Source organism: Pimephales promelas, chromosome 4 (genome assembly GCF_988280905.1).
Source record: "Pimephales promelas chromosome 4, fPimPro1.hap1.1, whole genome shotgun sequence".
NCBI classification, from domain to species: Eukaryota; Metazoa; Chordata; class Actinopteri; order Cypriniformes; family Leuciscidae; genus Pimephales; species Pimephales promelas.
Genome location: NC_142772.1, coordinates 34614946 through 34637064, shown reverse-complemented (window position 1 = coordinate 34637064; position 22119 = coordinate 34614946). Strand labels below are relative to the sequence as shown.

At 36.8% G+C, this 22119-nt stretch overlaps 1 protein-coding gene across 7 annotated transcripts; it reads right to left on the bottom strand.

Annotated features, from left to right (window-relative positions):
* Positions 1-1066: 1066 nt before the first annotated feature.
* Positions 1067-21343, bottom strand: LOC120470044 (dual specificity testis-specific protein kinase 2). 7 transcript variants are annotated; one of them, XM_089130344.1, is made up of 11 exons: positions 21206-21343; positions 17790-17891; positions 17538-17568; positions 9695-9888; positions 9034-9155; positions 8012-8060; positions 7279-7428; positions 3378-3545; positions 3201-3284; positions 3013-3099; positions 1067-2883 (listed from the first exon to the last, which is right to left on the bottom strand). In XM_089130344.1, exons 4-11 carry the CDS (start codon positions 9872-9874, stop codon positions 2782-2784), a joined length of 942 nt encoding a protein of 313 aa, XP_088986470.1. In that variant the 5' UTR covers positions 9875-9888; positions 17538-17568; positions 17790-17891; positions 21206-21343; the 3' UTR covers positions 1067-2781. The 7 variants fall into 7 exon arrangements, with proteins under 7 accessions (XP_088986470.1, XP_039515368.2, XP_088986469.1 ...); XM_039659434.2 differs by lacking the exon at positions 17538-17568 and having other exon boundaries at positions 21206-21337; XM_089130343.1 differs by lacking the exons at positions 17538-17568; positions 21206-21343 and adding an exon at positions 18324-18588 and having other exon boundaries at positions 17790-17894.
* Between the last annotated feature and the right edge of the window lie 776 nt (positions 21344-22119).

The following is a 22119-nucleotide window of genomic DNA, read 5'->3' as shown; positions in this document are numbered from 1 at the left end:
TCCAATCTTCTCAAAACTCTGGATTCTGATAGAGGGCCATGAGACTTTGACCTGAGTGCAAAAATGGAGTCTCTAGACCCTTCCAGAGCTGAGATATTGAGATCCCACATAACATTTATGCCACTATAAAAATCAGGTCAGATACCTGTCCTAACTGTATGTGCATCAAATACCTGTGTGTGTGTGTTTACAGGGGTTTCATGTCAGATACCTGTCCTAACTGTACATCTGCATCAGATACCTGTGTGTGTGTTTACAGGGGCTTCATGAGATACCTGTCCTAACTGTACATGTGCATCAGATACCTGTGTGTGGTTACAGGGGTTTCACACGAGTTACCTGTCCTAACTGACAAATATAGATGTAAATGTGCTAAAAAGTGACCGTCAAAAATTCATAGCAGTTTTTTAAACATATTTGGAGCCAAATGTGACAAAATGCTGCTGTTATTTTCAGCGTGAGCCGCTTTACAAACGGCGCCCCATATAAGTAAACCTCTGCTTTAACATTTGATGTGTATGTACGTCACGTTGTACAATTTTTACGGGGGCCCCAGAACAAATAGAATAGGACAATGTAGAACGAAATTTCTTCAAAAAGCAGATCATGGAGACATTTTAATCGTCCACGATATATATAACACCCTTAGCCTGGTTCAAACTCTCAGGTCGGTTTAATTTAATGTAGATAGCTACCTGCGCAATTAATTCAAGCCCCCAGGATCACATAAAAGAGATGAATCCCTTAATACATTGATTGTCATTCATGATAATTCAAATCATTTGCATTGAGTCGTTTGATAGCAGAGGCCACAAAGAAGCCTGATTAGCATTAGGTATCTTAAGACCACACAGTTGACAAAGTTGCCAGGGAACCAGAGTGTATTTTATCCGATAATAATAGGCCTACTTACACAAATGTTTCTTCTCATACGTCAACTTCAATCAGGCAGAAAGCGTCAGTCCAACTTATACTGTCTTTTCATTAGCTCTTATGAAATTTTGATGCCAACTTGTTTTGCATTTTCTGTGGAAAAAACTTGAGTAAATTTATCATAAGACCAGCAGATTTTCAATGGATTTATTTGAAAAATACACACCATCAAATATGATTCCTTTCCACTTCATATGTCATTACAAAAACAATACAAACTGCAGAAAGATTTAGACTATACAGACACCAGAGATATGAGGTTAACACGACATTGCACAAGATTCTCAAGAAGTCAAGCGTCCTCTGAGGCACAGAATGTAGATCTTGTTAAAGTTCATTGAAGCAATGTTAGGCAAACGACAGGTATCTAAAGCATAATGAGTAAAAACTGAAATAACAGCTGAGTACAGCATGTATAAATATTAAGGTAACTCTTTACAATAGCATTTTATTAGTTAACATGAACCAACAACAATAACCATGTAAGATTAATAAATGCTGTAAAAGTTCATTTCAACATTTACTAACATTATTAAAATCAAAAGTTTTATATTTGTTAACATTAATACACTGTAAACTAACATGAAGAAACAATGAACAAAGATGAATAAATACTGTAACAAATGCATTGCTCATTGTTAGTTCAAGTTAGTTAATACATTAATGTTAACAAATGAGACCTTACTGTAAAGCGTTACCAATATTAAAAATTCAAATACCAAAAAGAAATTTAAAAAAATAAGAAACCAACATTGCTAAGTTGGTTAGGTATATTGATTTCAAAATGCGAGTGCTCTTTTTTTTCTGATTTGTACACAATTCACACATTCATTTAATTACAGTCCATATGACCATATTATGTCAAAACTTGTCTTAAGAGAAATGTCAAGTGTTTGATATCACTGTCAGTTGGAGTTGGCTTAGTACCATCTCACACTTCTGGTACGAATACTGAATTTCACAACACATGGCAAACAAGAATGAACACTTAAGTTTTGTTTGGGTGTAACAAATGAAAAAAAAAGAAAAAAAGATAAGGTTCCTCAAACACTCAGCCCAAATGAGAGCACTACAATAGAGAAAAGCAACACAGAATCCGTTTAAGGCAGGAAATGGACCTCATCCTGTGGCGGCTGGCGAGTTCTGGAGAATTTCCAAAGATCAGTAGCTCAGCTCACAGTGGAGGCAAACCCACAATTGAGGAGTGCTTGATTCTATACAAATTGCTTACAAATAGAGAAAGGTACACACTTCACTTCTTGAAATATATCACTTATATAAATCAGCAATACAAATGCACTTTTTTCCTTTTCAGGCAACTGGTACTAAAATACTTATAAAATTACTTCGTGTACAATTTAATTTATTCTGATCATGTATAGATTCACTAAAACCTATGAAAATATTATTTGGTTATTTAAAACTTGTGACCCTCAAATTAGTCCTTTTATTATTGATTATCTTAAGCATCAGAACCTAATTAAGGGTTGTTTTTAAATCTAGCAGATATGAATTTGTTTGAAAATCTGTAGCTTTATAAACGACACTGCAAACAGCTAAAGACTTTAGCTGGAACCTGATAAAACATTTCTTTTAGTATGTATATATATATATATATATATACACACACGCACACTGTGCAATATATAGTAATAGTATACCACGGACAGCTGTGATAAAGTTGAAGTATAGGCCACCTGTTACTAGCAAAACGTTCATAGTAAATAATGACCTTTTGCTCTTTCAATGCAAACAGCCCAGAGAAAAATCTGCAGTTCTGCTGCATTTGTCATTGTGCTTAAGTCTAAGTCCATTTGCAGGGCTGATGGGATACCCTATGCCGCAGGATCAGCCTGTGGTGAGATCAGAGCCAGCAGTCTCCAAAGTCTCAGCAATTTCACCCAACTCATCTTGAAGCTCTGTGAAAGAGGGTCTCCGGAAAGCCTCTAACTGCATGAGACAGAACAGACTTTCAGATGGTAATGCATCACATCCTTTTACAGGGAACAGGGTTTGTTAGCTTTTAGGCATAACTGAAAGGAAATGAGTCCATTTTTATATACACAAAAGGTCACTTACCAGACAGCAGCTGGCTGCCAGCTCCAAAAGATGCTGAGGACACCCACTGACCATTTTCCGGAAAGCTGACACATCCAGGCCGTAATCCTGCCACACACAATCATGAATGCATACAGGGACGGTAGATTTTAATGAAAAAAATGTGTGCTTCTGATACTGGATGTGTCAATAATGCTATTTATATTCACCTGTGTTCTTGGAAGGATTTCTGGGTCTGCTGGGATCCTAGCCAGAATTTCACACAGAACAATTCCAAAAGAGAACACATCCACCTAACACATAAATCAAAATCATCAAGTGAGAACAACCAATGCGTTAGGACACTGTGTTCACAGGAGCACAGTTTCACACAGAGTCATCATCACCTTGCGGTCGTAGGGCTCCCCGCGCAGCATCTCAGGGGCCATCCAGAAGGCGGAGCCCACGAGTGAAAGCTTCCTGTCCTTTGCAGGAAGTTCTACCACCTCTCGAGCCAGACCAAAATCAGTCACCAGCGCTTCTTTGCCCCTCGTTGTCACCCTTATTAGACAATTCTTCGGGATACACAAACATACACACTTTTTATATTTTACTATTCATTTCTTTTCACTTTTTGGATTGTAAATACAGTAGCACTTAAGTTTTACAACAGTACAAATAGAAATATTGTCAAATATTATTATTATTATTTAAAATAACTTTTCTATTTTAATATATTTAAAAATGCAATTTATTTTAAGACTGGAGTAATGATGTTGAAAATACAGCTTTGCCACCAGTGTCACATGATCCTTCAGAAATCATCCGAATATGCCGATTTTGGTGCAAGAAATATTTCTTATTATTATTTATGTTGGAAATAGTTGTGCTGCTTCAAATGGTTTAATCTCTTGCAACATTATAAATATATTTACAGTCACTTTTGATTAATTTAATACAAGTATTAATTTTAAACTTTAAAACAATAGAGTATATGGCATTAGATTTGCTAATAAATAACTGCATGTTATGGATTAATATAAAGTTTCCTTTTAAATAATGAGGTCATATGTCATTAAATTATGTTAAATCAAATATACCAGATATTGCCAGGGAAAAGAAAATGTTTACTGTACATTTTTAAACAAGCACCTTGGGTTACAGAATCATTTTAGTTGAGTTTTTCTTCACTGCCAAAAGGGGGCAGCAAAAACTAGCATAAAATTTCATGACTCATTCTCAATCTTCTCCAAAAACTTACACAGCCTTCCAAAATCTAAATGCATATTAAAATAACACATTTATATGGCAGACATTTAAAATACAGTTTCTAAAAACAAAACAAAAACAAAGAAACTAAAGGCTTGAACCTGTGCTGTCTCACTTGACTTTGGACTTTGTTTCAACATAAACTAAATACACAAGGTAAATGGCATCTAAATGCAATACAGATCAAATGCATTTACATTTTTTCATTTAGCAGATGCTTTTATCCAAAGCGACTTACAAATGAGATCAATAGAAGCAGTTAAACTGAGAAGGCTCATAGCATTTGCATATTGTTGACCTATTGTTAGTTTATCTATTTATTATCTTTAAAAAAAAAGAAAAAAAGAAGAGATAAAGTGTTAGTATTAATGGACCAAGTGTTGCTGAAAAAGATGCGTCTTCAGCCGTTTCTTGAAAATGGTCACGGACTCCGAGCCCAAAACTCTGGTTGAGTTGGGCAGGTCAGTCCACCAGCATGGAACAGACCAGAAAAAGGTCAGAAAGAGATTTTGTGCCTCTGTGAGATGGCACCACAAGATGGCATTCACTTGCAGAGCTTTTTATATTTACAAGATAAATGTACACAAACCTAACTAGGATACAGGACAGCCATTTTGTTCTTTATTATCTCTAGCATGTAATGTCCCTTTAGAGACAATGTGCTTAGCGGCAGAAGTAAAACTCCCAGGCTCAAATGAAATACGTTCCTCATCATCACCGCCTCTGTTTAATGAATTATTCAGCTGACCCTGTACCTCGCCAAAGGGTCTGGACCAACTACAACTCCTCTCTCTAACATCCCTGGGGTACCAATATGCAATATTATACCTCGCTTTCAGTTTAAATGGTCTCTAGCGATGATGTGTCATGGCTACAAGCATACCATTTAGTCTGAATATCGGTTTAAAACAAAATTATTGTGGCTGTAATAAAAATGGGCTGTTATTTTAGAGGAAAGGCAAATGTGGAGACACTGAAGCTGACCAGAGTAAGTACAACCGAGACGTTACATAAGACCAGTGGGAATCTTGGAGAAGTGCTGATGGATAAAACAGTAAGTTCTGCATCTGGATTGAATTAGAAACCTCAGCTAAGCCTCCATCCCAAAAACTGACCTATGATTACAGGACTAAGAAAACTCCAAGCACAGCCCTGAGCCTAGAAGCCTCCAAATTTAGAACAGTAGCTCATGCACATACAGTAGCTCAAGTATTTGGCTGTACAGCTAATGGGTGGGTTTAAAAGCAAAGTACTGAGGTTGTTTGACTCGATATGGAGAGTCACAGGAACACCCGTTCAATATCTCATTAATGCAATTATCTTATCAACCAATCACATGGCAGTTGCTCAATGCATTTAGGGTTGTGGTCCTGGTCAAGACAATCTCCTGAACTCCAAACTCAATGTCTGAATGGGAAAGAAAGGTGATTTAATGGCATGGTTGTTGGTGCCAGACGGGCCAGTTTGAGTATTTTACAATTTGCTTAGTTACTGGGATTTTCACGCAGAATGGTGTGAAAAGGGAAAAACATCCAGTATGCGGCAGGCCTGTGGAAAAAAAGGCTGCGTTGATTCTAGAGTTCAGAGGAGAATGGGCCGAAGGTTAAAACCGAGGTATGCAGCAAAGCATTTGTGAAGCCACAACACGCACAACCTTGAGGCAGATGGACTACAACAGCAAAAGACCCCACCGGGTACCACTCATCTCCTCTACAAATAGGAAAAAGAGGCTACAATTTGCAAGAGATCACCAAAATTGGACAGTTGAAGACTGGAAAAGTCTGATGAGTCTCGATTTCTGTTGAGACATTCAGGTAGAGTTAGAATTTGATGTAAACAGAATGAGAACATGGATCCATCATGCCTTGTTACCACTGTGCAGGCTGGTGGTGGTGGTGTAACGGTGTCTGGAATGTTTTCTCGGCACACTTTAGGCCCCTTAGTGCCTAATGGGCATCGTTTAAATGCCACGGCCTACCTGAGCATTGTTTCTGACCATGTCCATCCCTTTATGGCCACCATGCACCCATCCTCTGATGGCTACTTCCAGCAGGATAAAGCACCATGTCACAAAGCTCAAATCATATCAAATTGGTTTCTTGAACATGACAATGAGTTCACTGTACTAAAATGGCCCCCACAGTCACCAGATCTCAACCCAATTGAGCATCTTTGTGATGTGGTGGAACGAGAGCTTCGTGCCCTAGATGTGCATCCCACAAATCTCCATCAACTGCAAGATGCTATCCTATCAATATGGGCCAACATTTCTAAAGAATGCTTTCAGCACATTGTTGAATCAATGCCACATAGAATTAAGGCAGTTCTGAAGGCGAAAGGTTTGATCCAAAATTTAAATCCTTTAGTTCTGAAACACTTTGTGCCATTCAGCCAGATGAACCCTTTCACCTCCTCTAAAATAATATTCCACAAACTGTTAAAAACACCAGCTTTATGGATGCAGTAAACTTTAATAACTTCTATTTTCTGATATCTTCCCACAGTCAAAAGCCAACTGCAGAGCAGTGGAAACCAATCGATGATCCCTCTAACCGACGTGCTAGATGTCACGGTTGTGTAAACCGTTTGGCTGGCATTCTTGTTTGCTCATTGTTCATATCTGAATAGCTGACAAATAGGAAGGGCATAGAGACGAGGGTAAAAAAAGAGGAGGGGGATCTGCAAGCCTATACACTGTTTGTGCATTTTGCATTTTCAAATGAGATGGGAAGGGTTGGGGAGAGAGTGTGTATGTGACACAGAAAGACTGAGTGGGAGAGTTTATTACCATCACAATAGACTGGCCTTGTTGCCTCGCCCTTCACCCCAGGTTTGGTGAGCACTTCTGTGAATCCTGGCAACCAATGACACTCTGACGTAAACATCTATGTCTGCTGTATTTTCTCGGGGGAGAATTCCGTGTAAAGACTAGACAACCATTCCCTGAGATCTGATGATTGCTGTTCAGTTATATCATCTATGCTTTCCATTCTCAATTTATATGTACAGTTTGTTCGTAACTAAAGAGTCCTGCTGTACCTTAGAGTTCAGATCTCTGTGATAGATGTTCTTGAAGTGGAGGTAAATCATCCCTCTGGTGATGTCAGAGGCCAGGTCAACTTTCTCTCTCCAGCACAGAGGCATGTCTTTCCTGGCCAACAGCTCCTCTAAACATCCTCCACTGACATACTGTCAAGAAAAACACAATCAGAGAGGGAAAGAAACAAACACTTTACTTTTATTCTTATATTTATGTGCAGGTCTCAACAATAAGGAAGTCTCGAGGGCCTGTGTAATGTAATACAAATATAAAATAAAACAAAATTATAAAAACAAAGAGGTAAATTTTATATAAAATAATAATATTTTCCACTCCTTAGCTCTTTAAGTTTCATCTGTAGAAATGTCCCGTTTGATTTTGCATATAATGAAAGCTGATTAATATTTAATAATTAAATTAGTAATGCCTTATATGAATTATTTTATGATTTATTAATATTTTTTTAATATCTAACATTTAATTGTCTATCTAATATGTGTGATTAATTATTGGTAGTAAATAGAGAAAATGTAAAATAAATATTTTCTGAAATGTGTATATTAGTGGCAGAGAAAGCAGAAAACATATCCATATTGTTGGGCCCTGATAATGCAAATCACATGTGCAATTACAAAGCATCATATATTTGGGTTATTTCTAAGCACAATAAAATGTATAAAAATTAATTCAAACTGCGAAACAAACCATTTCATTCTAAGATGGAGATCTCACCTCCAGAATTGGGTACAGCTTGTCCTCTTTGACACAAATACCCAGATACCTGAAAAAAGAAAAAGAAATAATAATAAAACATTTTATTTATAATGCGCATAAAGGGCTAAAACCAAAAGGGCTAATTTGAGATGAAAGAGGTGGTTACGAGCCAACAGTATGACATGTTCCCTAAAATTGCAATGCTGAGTAAGTTAAAACACAGTCCAAATCATTTGCCAAATGCTCGATAAGTCGATCCCCGAATGCCGTTCATACAGTTCAAAAGTTCGTTGAACTTCTTACAGTTCAGCTCACTCAGCACGACGCTCGTGGTTTGACTTGTCGTGACTGTTTTCCAAGATGGCTCCTGACTGTATACATAAAGTGAACTGACTTTATAAAGTATCTTCTTATTAAACGGTCTGTACACTTACAAAGTTCTCAAAGCTTCGTTTTGCATGTAGGGACCCTCATTATGTTACTGTGTTAGTGTGAGGCTATTTTGAGCCTTGTTAGTGGTATAAACTAGCGATTTATTTTTACTTAGTAAATGCCGCCAGTACTAGCATTATATGCTAAACAGTTTTTATAGATAAAACTCTTTACATTCGATTATCATGAAAACAAATCTCAGAGAACGGTTGACTAGGTACCGATGTTTTATTAGACCAAAGGTTCATTTTGCGCCGGAGTTCTCCTTTAATTTGTGGATGTATTAGATATATGCATTGATATTTTAGAATGTCACCCTTTTTTGCTGTCCACTTTTTTCTGCAGTGGCTGATTTGTAGTTGTACCACCAAAGAATTCTGAGGTTTTTTAATTTTTTTTTGGTCTATTCTTGACTGGGAAGGAGCCAAGTGTGATATTTTTTTTACCCTTTAACATATCCGAATCATGTCCTTGATTATTTATTTTGTTCACATAGCTATTGTAACAAGTCACCAAGTGTCATGCCATTCTGATTAAGCAAGAAATTAGCATCATATCATGAATAAATCAATAAAATGAGTAAATTCAATTAATTAATTCAGGGATACCTCACTATGTTGGGGTGTGAGAGTTTCTGCAGAAGGCTGATTTCTCTTACAATGCTGTCCTGATCAACATCATTCTTATAGATCTTTACTACCATCACCTTCCGCGTGGTGTTGTGGATGACCTGAAATTTAAGTGACAATAAAATGAAAAACAGAAGAGAGGGGAAGGGAATGAATCCTAAAGAGGTATTAAAACATCCTGATCACTCTCTACAGTACAATCAAAGAGCAAAGCTTCCATGATAATATACAGGAAGGGACAGAACTGCTGAGACAGTTGAGCTGTGCAATCATCGCTTATGTAATTTACACAGCAGGGACTCATCAGGAAGCCATTATTGGGTATGGTGTACTCAGCCACCAAGGGCCACCTCAAACTGGGCTTAGCTGACAAATGTCCTAATTAGTAGGACTACAATACTGCACTGTATGAGTGCCATTAAAATATACACACAAATAAATACAGCACAATGGGATGGAGACCATCTTCAGTACAATAGGATAATTACACGTAATTTCCATTAAGATCGAATGTGTCACTATTCTTCATTCTTGTTGATGGACTTCACTATAAAACAATTATGTAAAATTTTATGTAATAAATTAAAATAAATCAATATGCATGAAATAGTTAAGTGTACAAGATATTTTTGAGCATTACCTTGTAAACCTTTGAGAAAAAGCCACTGCCAATCAGCTCATGTGTAAAGTTTTCCCAGAACTCAAGCTTGCGGACGGCTGTGCGTAGCTTCTGCCAGCGGTCCACATGGCAGTACGTATCAGAAGACTCTCTATACAGCGTCGGGCTGGTGGGCTCAGACGAAACATCCACCTCACACATCCTGGAGATATCCGCTGAGAATCGAACACACAAAGTGTTGAGAGAAACACCAAAGCTTTCCAAGAAGAGTGCTTAAAGGCAATTAAGTGTTAGAATACGATGTTAAAAAAAGGCAAGCATTTACTGAAAAACGTGCAATAATCTTTTAAATCAAAAGAAATGCCTCTTTAAATATTCAATTAAGGAAGCACAAAGCTTAAACTGCCAAATAATTAGTAGCGGTCTTCTAAAGGAAGCAGTGTATGAAAGTGAGGCTCTTGGTTTGAAGCTTATACAGTGAGTACTGGATTAGCTCAATGAGTAGGAAGGCTCTCGTCTGCTACAGCGGGGTATAAAAGTGAGAGAAGAACGATGTCTTAAAATAGCCATGAACAGCATGCAGATAAAGATTCATGCAGGTGAATGATGTTCTTGATCAAAACACAAATGAGACCTCAACAACTACTGTTTTTTTACTTATTTACTCATTTTGTAACTCCAAACACTTTTATAAATGAAAAAAAGGTGATATGAAGAGTTCAGATGCAAAAGCCTCTAAGTGCCATTTGAAATTTTCTTCTAGAATGATCATTTTTATCAATCTTGTATATTTAAGTTCAGTGATTTCACTTAAATGGCAATGGTAATTACCTATTATTATTGTTATTTAAGTGAAATTACTGAACTTAAATATACAAGTTTGATAAAAATCATCATTAAAGAAGAAAATTTCAAATGGCATTTAGAGGCTTTTGCATCTGAACTATTCATATTTAGAAGTACGGACCGTCAGATCTTTTAACAGAAGAACACAGTGACCACAGACAATAGGGGTATATTTGAAGGGTTCAGATGCAAAAGCCTCTAAGTGCCATTTGAAATTTTCTTCTAGAATGATCATTTTTATCAAGCTTTTATATTTAAGTTCAGTGATTTCACTTAAATGGCGATGATAATTACCTATTAATTGTTATTTAAATGAAAATAACTGAACTTAAATATACAAGTTTGATAAAAAATCATCATTAAAGAAGAAAATTTCAAATGGCATTTAGAGGCTTTTGCATCTGAACTCTTCATTTATTTATGTGGTGTTTCTTGTCCTTTTTGGAGCCCATTAACACTTTCCTGAGTTTAACTGCATACAGCAAAAGCATACAAAAGGAAGTCATGGGTTTCAAACAACTTGAAGATAAATGACAGTTTAGATTTTCACTTTAACTGCCCATCGTATTTGGTAAGGCTTTTTAATAATATAAATGTACCGCTCAAAAGTTTGAGGTCAGTGAGATTTTTCTGTGATAAATTAATACTTTATTAAAATAAATAAATTGATCAAAAGTAGTTTTATTCAGACGAGTTCGATTTCAGATAAATGCTGTTCTTTTGAACTCTATTCACCAAATAATACTATTTTTTTTGTGTGCAATTACTACAAAAATATTAAGCAACAACTGCAATAATAACAACAAGAAAAGTTTCTTGAGCACCAACTGAGAATTTTACAATGATTTCTAAGGGATCATCCAACTGAAAACTGGAACTATGGCTGCCAAAATCATAGTTAATTGTAATGCTCTTTCATATCAGTGTTTTTATTGTATTTTTAACAAATAAATGCAGCCTTGAAGACCATAGGAGACTTACATATCGTACTGTATAGGTTGGAAGTCTGACTCTAAACCCACACAGGGTATTTGCAACATGAAATGTCGCACATTGCTGTGGTTGAGCAAAATCAGCAAAAAGATAAACTAAACAGTATAACACTAGTAAAACAAGTATTCTCCAACTTGACACACACCTGTAATATCTAAACACACAATCAACACCACTAGGTTAGTGTCAGTTCACTCTTGGTTCATTTAATATGTGGGGTCTAGACTTGTGCTTGCAACTTAATGCATCAGTATTTCCATGTTGGGGAGACACTGAGAATAAAGTGGGGCGTTAAAGTCAATGGGGACTGTCATCACAGCCCAATGATGCTGCCGGGAAAGAGCACGGAGTGGCACGCATACACAACCCGCCGGGCTTTGTCACTTAAGCGAGAATCATCTAGCCGTATTCATCAAGGGTAGCGCACACATGCAGTCTTTGTGTTTCCAGCAACAGGCGCACAAACACAGCCCTTTCAGTTTTACAACCTCACTAAAAAGCTAAATGCTTAGAGTGCAATCCTCGTCTCTTCCATCCACCATTTTCTATACTTAGACTAATGCCGGAATGATAAATAAAAGACTCCAAGAGTGACTTCAGACTTTTGAAGGTGCCTCTAAAGCTTTTGTGTACGCTTACAATACAGACTCACTATTTTTGACATCAGACCTCAAATGCAGTTTGAGTACATACATTCAGAAAATAATGACAGTAATCAATTAAATAAACATATTACAGGGAACATCCTACTGATTTATAACAGCTGACATCTCCAGTCAGATCAAGCATGCAAGCTGTTTTAATATTAGACAAAAGACAAGTTATCATTACAGTGATGAAATTCACTAAAGGAAGTGGTTTCAACCTCCCATTTACTCAGGGAGGAAACAGCCGCCATCTAAGTGGCAGTCAACGTCTGCCCTCACACAGGAGACTCAGGGTTTGTGAAATATGCGGGTCAAAAGGAGACATTGACTCAAAGTTTACACAGCACGCATCACGTCAGAGGATGCCATCATGAGACCCGCAACCTGCCTTCACATGCACACGAGAGGAAATGGACGCTCAACTTTTACAGGAACACTAATGCGTCAGCATGCATGCAGTAATATGATGAAATTAGTTATGTAGAAGCTATAAAGGACTAAAAATTAAACATTATGAAGTACATCTAAATAAATAAAAAAATACATCTCTTAAAACATTAAAGCAGATCTGCTCTTGGTATCAGGTGAACAATTGTTTGTCTGATCAAAACAGGAAGTATGCGGCATGGTTTTTTTTCAACCTTGAAAGGAAAAAAACTTGCCTGAATTTAGATGTTAGGGTAACACTTTATTTGAAGGGGTGTGCATAAGACTGACATGACACTGTCATAAACATGACATAACACCTGTCATGAACATGAAGGAGTCTTTATGAATGTTTATGACTGTTGTCATTAAGTGTCATTCGGTAAATTATGACAGTTTTAATGCAAAGTTGACATTGTTTAAAATGTCTTTGTTATGACAACTTGACATTAACAAAGTCAGAAATGTCTTGATTATGACAAATTGACATTAACCAAGACAAAAATGATTTGATTGACAACTTGACATTAACAAAGACAGAAATGTCTTTGTTATGACAACTTGACATTAACCAAGAAATCATAACTTGTCCAACGTGTTCCACTTTACTTGAGGTAAAGGGACATATTAATGACACTGTTAAAGCATTTGACAGTGTAATATCCCTTAATGACATCTTTATAACTAGTACAATGTGTTCCAGTTTTACTTGAGGACAAGTAAAATATTCATGTCATAATGGTGTCATGACAACCAAAGTTAAAACCAACCATAACATATGACAGGGTAATGTAATGTTAACACAAAGCTAAATAACATCTTTAAGTTTGATAATTAGACCTGTTATGACATATTTGTGACAGGACAGGTTATAATTTCTTGGTTCATTTAATGTCAAGTTGTCATAACAAAGACATTTTTTGTCTTTGTTAATGTCAAATTGTCATAACAAAGACATTTTAAATAATGTCAACTTGGCATTAAAAGTGTCATAATTTATCTTATGACACTTAATGACAAGTCATAAACATTTATAAAGACTCCTTCATGTTCATGACAGGTGTTATGTCATGTTTATGACACTATGTCAGTCTTATGCACACCCCTTCAAAAAAAAAGTGTTACCATGCTGGTATCACTTTTCATACAGTTAGATTTCTTAATTGGCCAGATGTTGGATTAATAAAAAATTTGTGAGATTAATATGTTTATCATCATTATTTAAATGCATTTATAATAGTTAATATTATAATACATTTCATTTAAAATATTTTTCATTCGCATTTTAGTAAGTCTATTATGTGCTTGTCATTTCCAGATTTATCTTGAAATTAGTAGTGTAATACTTAAAATTAGATTTCAGTTAATTGCCAAGCCGACATTTGTAATTTTTTGTTTTATGCAAGATTCATTTTTTTTTAAACTAAACGTTTTATTTAAACTATATTTCAGTTAATGAAAACCATTTAAAACATTCAGTTAACAATAACACTGATCTTATTTTATTTTATTGAGGATAGAATATGCTGTAAGAAAAGGTAATTTGCAGCAGTAACATGAAAAATTGGTCCTGAACATTCTCAGAAAAGCCTAGGCCAGAACAAAGATGAGAACCCGTGATAAGAACATGCGAGAACGTCACATGATCAAGTCATGAAATTCACACCAAGTAAATTGCTCCTGTACTATTGTCCATAATCACACCATAATAGCATAAACGCTCAACATGCCACGCATTTGTTTTTGTGACATTCTTTTTAACCACATCACGACAAGTTCTCCCTCTCTCCGCACACGGTTTTCTCATGTGCTTCTGGGATTGGTGTGAACTGCAGGGGCAGAAGCTGAGGTCTGTTCCAGACTGGATCTGTTGGAGAAGAGAGAGCTTTGGCATCACTCCAGAGATCTCCCCCTCACATTCTCTCCCACTCTCTACACTAAACAACATTCAGCACTGTGGCATACCAAACATCAAAAATGTCAAAAGTCTTACTGATGTTTTTCTCTTTTCTATCTCTGCCTGTCTGTTTTTTTTTTTTCTTGGAGTTTTAGGAGCACTGCTTTCTGCATGTTTAAATGCAGCATGTTGAATTGATCAAACTAAATTAAGCAATTTAGGTGTGATGACTAGTCGTGATGATTTTGTTAAGTCTGGAGCCCACCTGTCTGGGGGAAAAAAAAAATCAAAGGAACAGCAAGAGAAATCTAGTTTCCCCAATAATTACTTTGAACAGAGACTGCTGTGTCACAATGATTTGCTGCCTAATAGGCTAAATTTGCAAACAGGGACAAAATAACTGATCCAGAGAAGCTTACAGTTTATCTGCTGAACTTATATATGTTATCAGTGATATATATTATCTAAGCTAAATCATGGAAAGGCTCTGGTACTATGGAAAAAAACCTGTGATATGAGAAGAATAATTTCGCTCTTTTGCAATACATACACTAAAACAATTCAAAAACTAGGCCTACGTAAATAACTACATACTAGGTATTTTGAAACTGTAATGTCATACACTATTGTCCAAATGTTTATGGTTAATTATTTCTTAAAACATGTAATATTGTGAAATATTACAATTTATTTTAATAAATTTTAAATCCTAATTTCCTGTGACATGATCGTTCAGAAATCATTGTCATATTCTGATTTGGCATTCAAGAAATTGTATTATTATTTTTTTTATATATATATATTTATAATGTTGCTTTAACTGCCTAAAGGAACATTTCAACCATTTCAACATTAATCTTTATTGAAAGTGGATCATATATGTAGTCGAAATGTGAAAGAATTGTTTTAATTTGGTGCCCACTTGACAGAGAAAATAACCGAAGGGCGCATTGGTATGTAAGACAACAACTCCCAAAATGCACCACATTGCACAGCTCCGCAAACCACACCAACTAATCCAGAACAGCGCAAACAGAGAAATCACTCTTCCTTCTACAAGGCTAAGGTTAGCTGTCACCAGAGTTTGAAATTCATTTCACAGAAAATTTCAAAATAGTTGGCGGTGGCGAGCAGGACGATCGGGGCGAGGGACGCAAGAGCATGGCATGAATGATAATTAAAGACACCTGTGAGACACACCGGTCCCGCATCTCTCACGGAGGAGCGACGACGGCAGATCGAGAGAGAAACAGGCCTGATTTTATGTTGCGTTTTGTTTCTGTTGTGTGTAACGTTATAGCAGTCGTCAATGAGGGGCTGCTGGCTTATACTTTCGTTTTGTATTTGTTCATTTTAGTATTAAAATGTTTAAATGTTCGCCGGTTCCCGCCACCTTCCCACAACAACAAACCCCGTTAACGTTACAATGGCAAACTCATTAGCGAATTACACCTCGTTTGTATCTATTTCTATATGGTGAATTAGTCCATGATACCTGGATGTTCAGTCAGACGAAACTAGGATGGTTCACATAACAACACAAACGTCCGTGTGCTCGTCTGATTCAGAGATTTCGTTCAGGAGAAATTGCCATCGTTGAAATTCTCTGCAGCAGACGGACTGTATCTGTGTTCGTAGTTCACAGCGAGAGCACAAGCACCAGCAGTCCGCCTCAGTTCGAGCCAGTTTGGGCTCCTCGACCGTGACAGGCAGCCGCCTCCTGTTCCTCCATCAGTCTCAGCTGCTCTTCACTATACTGCGACTCGTAAAGATAGCCACGAACATCGGATTCGAGCAGCAGAATTTCAAAATCCTTTTCTTCCATATCATGTTTAGTTTCTACCATCATTATCATACTTCCTATCTCCACAGCGCTTGTTAGCTTAGCTTCCAAACAAGATGGTCGATTCTGCAAGTGAAGTCCCACCCACTGATCTGTAATAGGCCTGTAGGGTGAGTGGGTCCCACCCCCTTGAATAATAATGAGCTAATGTTTGTAGACTCTAGACTTTAATGAAATGTGACTTCCTGCTTATTATGACGCAAAATGATGATTTCTACGTCATAATAAGCAGGAAGTAAAACACTTAAATCCTTATTTCTCCCATCTCAGGGGAAAATAAGGGAATAAGCCATGACCATTCAAAAATATGACTGGGTTTCTAAAGATACAAAGCTTAATGTAAATGGGTGAAGTGTCCCTTTGATATTTTTAAGGAAAAATGTTGAGGAAATCTTTTTCAGGGTTCTAGAAAGTTCTAAAGAACACATAATTAAAATAGTTTTTTTTTTGTAACCGTCTTTAACTGTCAATTCTGATTAATTTAATGTCCTCTCTGAATAAAAGTATATGTTTATTTCAAAACAATAAAAATATACTTAAACTGACCCCAAACATTTGAATGATATATAATATGCATGTAATTGCTGCTGCTTGTATACTAGACATCATCCTTTGGTTATCCGGTTGTATGCGGACACTTATGTTATCAGAAGGATTCAAATCACAGACACTTCTTAAGTCATGCTCATGTATGCAACTGGTTTTCCAAGCGCATCTCAAGCTTCAATCAATAAACATCACATACTTCCTATAATCAACGCAATTATCTTCTGAAGTTTGCGTCTTTTTGTTAGTCTACCCTTGACTCCTGACTCTTACAGGATCACATGATTGTGCTGCACGATTCTGTGCTCAACAAGCATCAACAACTACATACATCTGCTGCACTTAGTAAAGACAAATACAGTATATAGAGTGGAAATAGAACGAAGTACTTTTGCTGTTTTATAGGACTGGGCAGTGCACTTTTGGATGGAGATGGGAGGAAAGCTATGTTTTCCTCTCTCACACACCAAAGGGCAGGGATGATCTCAGCGATGTCAACAGGAGGGCAGAGACCGAAAGATAAACTCAAGAATAAAAAAATGGTGGAGTACAACACACAAGACGACAACACAATGCCAGAGACAAAAACTATGTCAATGGGTAAACCATGATGGTACTCTATTGCACGGTTGCCTAGTCTGAAACACTCAGTAATGAGACACTGACCTGTGAATCCACTAACTTATTCCCAGCCATCCTGAGATAAGAAAGGTCAAGAGAGGATTATTAAACCTCTCTGTCAGGCATGTCGAAGTTGTTTGAATACATAGGCAGAGCAAAGCAGAAACCCTGTTCTTCATGACACATGCAGGTGTAAAGAGTATCAGCATGTTTTTAAGGACAACTAGCAGTTTTGTGAACGGTTATATATATATATATTACAAAACATTGATTAATTCCTATAGTATTGTTACTTACTGCACTGGTTTAATAAGCTATTCATGTGCATCTTGAGGTGGGTGGAGAGGCGTCTGCCGGAGCTCAAAACACAGACAAGCTGTGAAGTGCCTATGACAGAAGCTACTGTATAAGAAAAGGGACACACAGGAGCAACCATGAACAGAGACACACAAAACATAGAAATGTAACAGAATCAGCAAGGACATAGAAACAGCAGAATCGACAAACATTTTAAAAGCAACAAACTCTGAGTAAGTGTAAAATCACATCGCACAATGAAAGAGCTTTGAAATTGGCTAGTTCTTGGTGCACATAAGTGTCGCATCATATTATCAGTCCAAATTAAAATGAGAACATAATGACAGACGGGTGAGGGGGTGGATGCATGGACCAAGATGCATTTGTTAAAAAGCAGAAATGTTTTAAACATGTGCACGTGTACCCTAGTTTATTATAATGTCTCTCTCACACACACAAAAACACACAAGTAGGAAAATAAGCAAGGTGCCTAACATCCTAGCAATAGTACCCGATAAAAATCAATGTACTCACAGCAAAAAGCACACCGGCGTCTTCACCTCCGCTGCTGGTTGATTGGTTGCTCAGCGATCAAATAAAATCGACTGCAACCCCCAAACAAGTTCTAGTCGGAGACAAACGCTGGCATTGCTTACTTCTACTGCGCTTCTGTTCTTGGATTAGTCCATTTACCGTCACTCAACCCGACAATCCTCAAATACTGCAAACCCACTCTCCTTCAGACTTACAAACTGCTTAACACGGTTTAAAGCGGTCTATGTAATGGGCTAGGCAGTGTAAAGTGGGAGCCAGTTGCCATGACGTCATTATTGTAACGTTTAGCCCCGCCCACCAGGTCCATGCTGCAGTGAGGCGAGCTGCTTACTCAGTGATGTGATTTTGTTTATGTCTTTTGAATTTCCTCACCAAACAGATTCATTTGTGACCATTTGCGTGTAGGCTACAAGAGACCGTTTTAACTTAAACGTGTCAACTCCATCGGCATTAATTTAATTATAGCTAGTGACTTGTTCAATTAGTTTATTTTGCAAAAAAAAAAAATATATATATATATATATATTACTTTTACCCCAATATTACTTTTCCATTGTGTATTTTTTTTAAGAAAGCCACTACATTTACTTTGTGCAACGTTTTTGGCACGTCTATCGACTAAAAAGTCGCTGTCTAACGTTACGTGCCCGCAAAATAACGTAGAATCGTGGTAACAACTATGTTAACAAAGTAGTCTGCTCTGCGACAATCAGCAACTGTTATTTTTTTTTTTAATGGTAGACATAGACATGCCCAATTTAGCATGTTATGTTTTGTAGTTATTTTTTAATCAGTCATGTTAGATAATTATATAGGCTACTTTTTAAATATTGTTTATCCTTATTTTATGGGCATAGTAAATTCATTGTAAACAGATGCAAGTGTAGGCTAAACTTTGAAGAGTAACAATGACAATTCAACTTTATTAAAACTGCATATGGTAATCAAATTGCACTTCCAAAAGTTCCAATACATTTGTGAGGAAATGAGTGGACTAAAATTAACTAGCATGCGCAGGCATGAGAAAATCTAGCAAAGAAACGAATGAAATGACAGATAAAATGAAAAGAAACAGCAGTTAAGCTGTAAGACTATTTTTTCCCAAAAAAACAACAACAACAACAACAAAAAAAACATGGAAAAACACCAAAGTGCATTATAAGTTATGCGCTTAAATCGCTGCCTGTTCAAGGAGTGAAATCCATTAGGCTCATCATTAAAGTCACTTTGGCTTAATACTTTTGGCAAAAAGTTAAATATGTGTCATTCCTGACCAGAATGACCATATATATGTCACATTAGGAAGTTGTGTACTGTTTGAAATTGAATAATTAGCCTGTCTTATTTAGCTGAGGTATGAAACTAAATTCTCACGTGCTCTTGCTTGATGAAGAATGAGACGATACGGAGACGACCAATGTCATGTCAGTTGAAATTTAAAAAGACTCGTTTCCGCGCTTCAGGGCAGTGAGCAACATTAGTAAATTATGCATTGGTAAATGCAAAAGATCAGTTTACTCAACATGGCCATATAGCAAATTACTATCTGAATTGTAAATATATAAATGTTAGGTATACAACTTTTCAATAAATAATGTCTTTATTTAACCCTAAATATTCACTAAATTTCCTCCGCTCGCTATTATTAGTGAAATAGCGCCCCCGTCTGTATAAATTACGCATCAAAACCTTTGCGGTTTGCAAACAGTTCAAAATGTAGGCTTAATAGTCATTACTGTACCTTGCGGAAACGGACAATAATCACACATTTTATCAAAATAATAGATTTTTTTTAATTGTTAAAGTGCATGGGTGGTAACTCTTTAAAATCACATTTGCTATTATGTTTCATGACTGACTCATGAAACATAATAGCAAATGTGATTTTAAAGAGTTACCACCCATGCACTTTTCATGACAGAAGCACAAGCATACTCAATTTAAATCATGGTTTAAATAAATGAAACTGCAATCGATTAATAAAATAAATTGCTGATATATATTTAAGAGTCTCTCTTATTTTAAAGGCCGCATTTTGCGCTAGCCCTTACTGCAGTCAGCTGTCTTTTACATTTTGAAAACAGACTAAATTGATGTTTATATTACTTCAAATAAAGAAAAATCCTGAAAATAGAACAACAGGCATCCCCACTTCTTGAGGACTCTCCCATTTTAAGGAATTACCCATTTCCCGGTGTTTTTACTCTTTTGCTTTCTGGAGGATGATGCCACAGCAAGCATTTGGCAAAAAAAAAAAAAGTATTTTTGTAATTGTTTCTGTAATCCAAGTAGGCCTATCACCACTTCCATGTCCTGTTCATTTCTTTATGTATTGACTTTCTAATAGGTATTGCTTATTTATTTATATATTAACAATGTTTTCTAATACATTATTTTGTAAGTGTTCTGTATTCTCTCTTACATGTGTAAGTGCTGAATCACAGCTTGTTTAAGAAATGGAGTGTAGGCTACTTCTAATACAATTTTAGGATTTCAGTTTGATGAAGGTAAATAGTCTGCATCAACATGTAGATTGAGACTTCAGAAAGTCATGCCAAATGCGGATAAGATTCTGTGGATTAAAGCCATTCACTACAATGCGCTTGGAAAAAGTGCACCTTTCATAACTAAGTCTGCGCACCTCAAAAAGATTCCTAAGTCCCAGAAATTGTGTTGCGTAAACTGGTTTTACACCCAGGACTTGAAGGCACATCCCCACATAAACATCTTCAAGTGGAATTGGCCGCACAAATCTAGAGGCCCATGATATTTTTCTGGCCAGGTCAGTGGAAAAGACATAAGCAGCTCCAGACACATATGGAGGATACCAGGTGTCTGGGTAAAGATCCTCTGGGATATACCATTTGTTGGAACTGTCCCTGTGAGGAACAGCATCTGAGATGACCGATCCAGTGATGTAGTCTTTCCTTGAGGACTCGTCCCGACCATGAAGGTAGTCCACCAGGTAACGCACATTGAGAAAGACATCTGCATCGATCTTCATGGTATACAAGGCACCCTGGCAGTAAGTGGCTATCCAGTTCATAATCATCATCGTCTTGATTGTGAGGTTATGGTAGCTGTCCACAAAGTTCATTTGAATAATGTCACCATATTCATTGCTCTCCCTCTCAAAGTGCTCCTGCAGTACTGGGTCGCTTTGTGCGGGCTGACCAACGACAAACAAATGCAAAATATCCACACCAGGAATCAAGCCATGTTGACCCCATGTCCTTCTAATAGCAGTCCTAGCCTCTCTGCTTTCGAGAGTCACTGGGATCATAAGAACCAGGAAAGGACTCTTCTTCTCGCACAGTTCTGGCTGGTTCAGAATGAATCTGTATGTTGACGGTGAGATCACATCATGGAGATTTTTAGGTGTTGGAGCCTTCTTAGGAAGGGATGGCCAAAGTAATGTGTCGTTGAAAGCAAAGATAACTAAAAGCGTTATTAATCCAGCGACAGCTAGGTATTTTAAAAGTTTAAACCGCGATCGTTTCCGCATTTTAACACCCAATAAAAACTTCATTGCCCCACATAGCTATGTGGGATGCAAAACTTGAATGTTTGACAAAAGCTAATTTTGCGTAAGGCTAAGATACATGCGTTTGTTTGGCAGAAGTAGCCTACGAACCTGTCTTGACATCTGCTGTTTAACTTGCTGACCCACTTTTAAAGTAGGCTAAAACAACTTTCATTTTCTATCGGTTTTGTATGGACGTAATTGACGATATAAACCAACAAAGCTCTAGAGGTTATTTTTAGTTCATATTTA

Excerpts from the sequence above, each read along its gene's own strand:
- LOC120470044 (XM_039659434.2), bottom strand. The coding sequence starts at position 21,332 with ATGTCTTTCTCAATGTGCGTTACCTGGTGGACTACCTTCATGGTCGGG. Across the intron at positions 7,429-8,011 it reads AGCTGTACCCAATTCTGGAG|TATGTCAGTGGAGGATGTTT; the intron begins GTGAGATCTCCA and ends TTTTCTTGACAG. Across the intron at positions 2,884-3,012 it reads TGGCAGCCAGCTGCTGTCTG|TTAGAGGCTTTCCGGAGACC; the intron begins GTAAGTGACCTT and ends TGTCTCATGCAG.